General features: G+C 46.3%; 1 protein-coding gene across 1 annotated transcript in view; it reads right to left on the reverse strand.

The window, feature by feature from the left end:
• The window catches only part of Rprd1a (regulation of nuclear pre-mRNA domain containing 1A), a 46,570-nt gene extending 43,553 nt beyond the window's left edge, over positions 1-3,017 (reverse strand). The window contains exon 1 of the mRNA XM_021215037.2: positions 2,778-3,017. Coding sequence (XP_021070696.1) covers positions 2,778-2,928 — 151 coding nt within the window. The 5' untranslated portion in view covers positions 2,929-3,017. The remainder of the gene's footprint in view (positions 1-2,777) is intronic.
• Between the last annotated feature and the right edge of the window lie 2,983 nt (positions 3,018-6,000).

Consider the following 6,000-nt stretch of genomic DNA (forward strand, 5'->3'; position numbering starts at 1 on the left):
TTTTTCTTTTTTTTTTTTAATTTTAATTTTAATTTTTTTCAAGACAAGGTTTCTCTGTGTAGCCCTGGCTGTCCTGGAACTCACTCTGTGGACAAGGCTGGCCTCAAACTCAGAAATCTGCCTGTCTCTGCCTACCAAATGCTGGGATTAAAGGCGTGCGCCACCACTGCCCGGCTTAAAGGTCATCTTCTAACTATTAGAATACCTCTTTCCACTCTTTAAGGGCTGGAAACATACCTCAAGGGTCTTCTTTCCTTAGCATACAGGACCATGTGCAGTCCTCACATGCTGATAGTTTTGTTTATCAGCTTCAGCATACTCATCTCTTACAACACAATCCTATTAGCAATCATTTAACTATTGTAAACTAGGAGACTATCACTGTACATGTAAGACTGAGACTTATGTTGGTAATGAATAAAACAATATGGTTTACTCAAGGCCTTGGGTTCTATTCCCAGTACTCCACACCCACAGAAGTTATTTCCATTTTTGTGATAAGGTTTAACCCGAAATTCTGTGCCCATGAGCTCTATTTCAAAATATATCCCTAGTAAAAGAACACTGAAATCAACAGGCATATATATATATATATATATATATATATAGAGAGAGAGAGAGAGAGAGAGAGAGAGAGAGAGAGATTGTTGCAAATGTTTCTCACCATACCTAGCTTATCATACGTTTTAATTGCCAAACTAACCAACGATTGACATCACTAGCCTATGTTTTTCTAATTACTGTCACTTACTGACCTTTTCAGGTTTCTTCATGCAAAAAGTGTATATACAATCCTGTCACTTCTCTATTGACTTCCTACTGTCTCAGCTCCTGTAGGATCCATGTGTTTATAAATGCTTCCCTCACCACTATAAACCCTTTGCTGACTTTGAAAGTTCTGACTTCTCAAAATTCACAACTACTTTGCACGCCCAACGAGTGCTTCTCACAGCTTTTGTTCCCGAGATGAAACCCTCACTGGAAGCCAACCCATGTAATAAAAATGAAAAAGGTCAACAGTGGCTCGATTGTTTCTAAAAGTAGTTATCTTTTTACCCACAGCAAAACACCTAAGACAATCTGTCCTCCATAAGTACCCATATCCAAGTAAGGTCACAACACACACACAAACACTAAGTATAGTAAGAAATGGGACTGGAAAGATGGCTACAAAGTTAAGACTACTTGCTGCTCTCAGTTCCCAATACTTGTAACTCCAGTCCTAGGAAACTCCACACCCTCTTCTGTCATCAGGGGCACCAGGCACACAGATAGAGCACATACATACATTAAAGCAAACAATTGTACAGATAAAACTAATTTTTTAAATGTAATAAAAATAAGTTAAAGCCCAGACATGGTATACAAAAGTCATGCAGACATCTGCAACAATAAAGAACACTGCCACTATTCAATGTTTTAAGAATTAAAATACAATTCAGATTACTCCAATGGAAAAAAGACAGGATCTCACTATGCAGCCTTACTGACTTGGAACTCACTTTGCAGATCAGAAAAACGTAGAGCTCCGAGCCCGTGTGCTAAGATTAAAGGCATGTGCCACCGGGCAGTGGTAGTGCATGCCTCTAATCCCAGCACTTGGGAGGCAGAGGCAGGAGGATTTCTGAGTTCGAGGTCAGCCTGGTTTACAGAGTGAGTTCCAGGACAGCCAGGGATATACAGAGAAACACTGTCTCGAAAAGCCTAAATAAATAAATAAATAAATGGCATGTGCCACCAGACCAGGCCACCAATACCTTTTCTGTGTGTCTAACACAAACTAGCTCTTTACAGATAAAGTTACTCAGCAGGGATGAACTGAATTTTTTGTGTGTCAGACATTTGTTCAAAAAAGCTCACTTCACCTTGGGGCTCACTATTAAATATTTGGTAAAACAAGGACTCTGAACTAAAGGATCCGTGGGTTACTAACTCCTGTCATTTTCATGTAAGGCATTTACAATCCAGAAATGTGCCAGCCAAGATCCTCTTTTCTGCCAAGAAAGGGTTCTTTACATCGTTTAGACTCACAGTTCAAAAACTGGTACACCTGTATTGGTAATACGTGAGCAAATTCATCTATCATAGAAAGGGATATCACAACTCCCAACCCACGTAATTTTTTTCCTTCTCCTGGCCTCCATGAAAAACTACAGAATGAGAAAGACACAGACTGAGTGAGTTTCAGACTCTCGCCAGATGCTGGTCCTAAACCTCGGTGATTATCCAATGTTACAATGTTAGATTATGGGACTTTTTGGTTATTTACACTTTTAGTCTGTCACTGCGGACCAAGCACTGGCTCTGTGGGACGACGCATCAGGTGAACGAAGAGCTGAACGCACTACTCCCCCGTCCCGCAGACCCCGCGATTGGACGCGAAGAGCCAGGGCTAAAAGCCGAGCACCCGGAGCACGACCCCTGACAGTCGGACGGTTCGCTAAGTGCCAAGACGCCGGGAGCCCGGAAAAGGACGCGGGATCCAGAGAGCCGGGGTGAGGCGCGAGATGCCAGGAGTCCGGGATGGGAAGCGGGGAGCCTGGGGCAGGGCGCAGGATCAGGGAACGCCGGGGAACATTCCCCGGAACCTAGGGGAGGTCGCAGGGAGACGGAGCGGGAAGCCAGGGGATCGGGACAGAATCACCACCAGGAACCTGGGAAAGGCTGAGGAGTCCGAACAGAACTCAGGAAGCCTGCTCAAGGGGAGCTGGAGGTGGGAAGCTAGAAACCTGGGGAGAGACCGAGGAGCCCGGGGCAGGACGCGCGCGGCCGCTCACCTTTGCGGAGCTCCCGCTCCCACACCGTGACGATGGGCCGCGAGTGTTTGCGATGGTGGATGAGCCACAGGGACAGGGTCTGCACGCTCTGCTGCGAGTTGCTCAACTCGGACAGCTTCTTCTCCAGCGCCGCCTCGGAGAAGGCGGACATCCCTCCNGAACCACGTTCGCGCCGTCCTACGCCGTGGAGCCNAAGGGAGGAGAGTGTCGCCGCCCTCGTCGCCGCCTCGCCCCCACACCCCACCCTTCCCCACGCCCTCACCACCACCACCCCCGAGTCCGAGGCCGGTCGCAATCCAGCAAGATGGCGCCCGGCCGGCAGTGACGTCACACACCGGGCCCTGCCCCTCGCGCTGCTCTCCCTGGGAAAGGAGCCGCCGCCTGGAGGCGGGGAGTGGGCGGGGAAAACCGAGCGGAAAAGGAAGAAACTGTACAAATGTGGAGGAAGGGGGCGGGGCGGGGGCGGGCCCAGAATCCTTGGGCGTGACCAGGCCCCTGTGAGCTGTCCTGAGCTTTCTGAGTCAGGCTTGTTACTAGGGAGGGAAAACTGCTCTGCTACATTAACTGTAATGACAGAGCTCTGAGCAGGTTTGTACATTAATGTAAGTTGATGTAGTCACTTTGGAGGACAATTTGGATAATCGATAACATTAAATATCTCATAATCCTGCCAGTGACTACAGCTAAGTGTTGGGAGCCAGTATAGGTAATATAGTATAAAACCCTGTCTTAAAACAAGCTGGGGTAAACCGGGCGTGGTAGCGCATGCCTTTAATCCCAGCACTCGGGAGGCAGAGGCAGGTGGATTTCTGAGTTCAAGGCCAGCCTGGTCTACAGAAAACAAAAACAAACAAAAACAAAAGCTCGGGTTGTAGCTTATTGGTACATTTGCCTAGCATATTGAGGCCCTGGGTTCAAGCTTGTACAACCACTCTAGAAATAAGCCTTAGTAATTAAATAAGCATTCGGGGTCCTAGCTCAGTTGGTTGAATTTTTGCACAGCAGCCTAGCATGCAGGAAGTTCTGTCTTCCTTCACCAGCACAGCAAAAACAATCTAGCCATCTGCAATCCCATGGCTTCAATCCCATGCCTGCAAACCCAGCCCTTGGGAGTTGGGGGCAGAAGAATCAGAAATTCAAACTCAGCCCTGGCTACATAGCAAGTTTGAGACCAGCTTAAGATAATGAGACCCTGTCTTAAAAAGTAGGAAGGGAGCTGGAAAAATGGCTCTGCTATTAAGAGTGTTAATTGTTTTTGCAGAAGACCTGATTTCAAATTCCCAGCATCTATATAGAGTAACTCACAACCTCTTGTAACCCCAGATCCAGGGAATCTAACACCCTCTTCTGGCTGCCTAGAAAACTGTAGGCATGCATAAAGTCCAAACAAGAACCAGATGGGTGTGGTGACACATGACTTTAATCCCAGCACTCTGGAGGCAGAGGCAGATGGAACTCTGAGAGTTCAAGGACAGCCTGGTCTACAAAATGAGTTCCAGGACAGCCAGGGCTCTACACAGAGAAACCCTGTCTTTTAAATACAAACGAAAGGGTGCTGGTGAGATGGTTCAGTGGGTAAGAGCATTGTACTGCTCTTCCAAAGATCCAGAGTTCATAATCCCAGCAACCACAGGGTGGCTCACAACCACCTGTAATGAGATCTGATGCCCTCTTCTGGTGAGTCTGAAGGCAGCAACAATGTACTTATTTACAATAATAAGTAAAATCTTTGGGCTGTAAGTGAGCAGAGGTCCTAAATTCAATACCCAACAACCACATGAAGGCTCACAACCATCTGTACAGCTACAGTGCACTCATATAGACATAAAATAAATATAAATAAATCTAAGAAAAATAACAAGAACTAGTATAACTCACCCAAGAGATCCACAAGGTTTGGCTGTTTTTTTTTTTTTTTTCCTTTCCAGACTCAGCTATTGCCAACTTCGAATGACTGTTACCCTTTCAAGATTGTGTACACCAAAGCCAGGCGTGGAGGCACACGCCTTTAATGCCAGCACTTGGGAGGCAGAGGCAGTCGAATTTCTGAGTTCGAGGCCAGCCTGGTCTACAGAGTGAGTTCCAGGACAGCCAGGGCTACACACAGAGAAACCCTGTCTCAAAAAAAGCAAAAAAAAAAAAAAAAAAAAAGACTGTGTACACCAGTCATCGTTGCTCTGTGGCCTGCCTGAGCCAAGCCCTATCCTCAGTACGTGCTTTTCCTGATACTCCAGGTGTCTTGAATTTCAGAAGCCCAGGACCTGGAAGTGCTTTGTGTCCTCACTGCCAGTCTCCTAGGAGTCATTCCTGTTCCCGGGGAAGAGTGTGCAGAAGGAGTCCACAGTGTGCCTCTGGAAGCATGGGGTCATGACCTTCCTGGCTTCTTTGTTGTACTCTACACACGTCAAAGCACCCAGACCTTGAAGGCTCTGACTACATGAGTTACAGTCACCATGGTGTTCACCATGCTGCGTGTGTGTGTGTGTGTGTGTGTGTGTGTGTGTGTGTGTGTGTGTGGTGTTGTGTATATGTTTGTATATATGTATGTTATGTGTAAGCTGTATGGGGTGTGTATGTAGCCTGCCACATGAGTACAGATGAGATCCGTGCTTCTGCAAAACACCCTGAAGAAGGACTGAATGGGTGGTTGCTACCTCTGGGCATTTTCTTACCCTCAGAAAGCTGTCCAATATTTCTATGCAACATCTTCAACCTCAACAGCAAAGTTTACTGTCGGTTATTTTGTATCAAATTCAAGACTGAGAACCACATTTTAAAAAAGGAACACAATTCATTGAAACTTAAGGAATACAGGGGAAAAAAATCCACCCATGGTGGTTTTTGTGACTACTGCTCACAGCAGAGAGGCAGATTGGCAGAGCAACAGTAATCCACACCAGGAGCTGTGTTCCAGCTATTCTGTTTTGTGATACACATCACAACAAGCACATAGAAATTCGAAAGATGGAGTTAGTGCATCAGTTTGTTTGTTTTCAGTTGAAACAAGAAAATTACCATTTAGCACCTGTTTAGAAATTGTTTTTGTTTTTGTTTTTTCAAGACAGAGTTTCTCTGTATAGCCCTGGCTGTCCTGGAACTCACTCTGTAGACCAGGCTGGCCTCGAACTCAGAAATCTGCCTGCCTCTGCCTCCCAAGTGCTGGGATTAAAGGCGTGCGCCACCACCACCCGGCTCCAAGTTTCTTTAAAAATATGTATTTTAT

Source organism: Mus pahari, chromosome 15, assembly GCF_900095145.1.
Source record: "Mus pahari chromosome 15, PAHARI_EIJ_v1.1, whole genome shotgun sequence".
Lineage (NCBI taxonomy): Eukaryota > Metazoa > Chordata > Mammalia > Rodentia > Muridae > Mus > Mus pahari.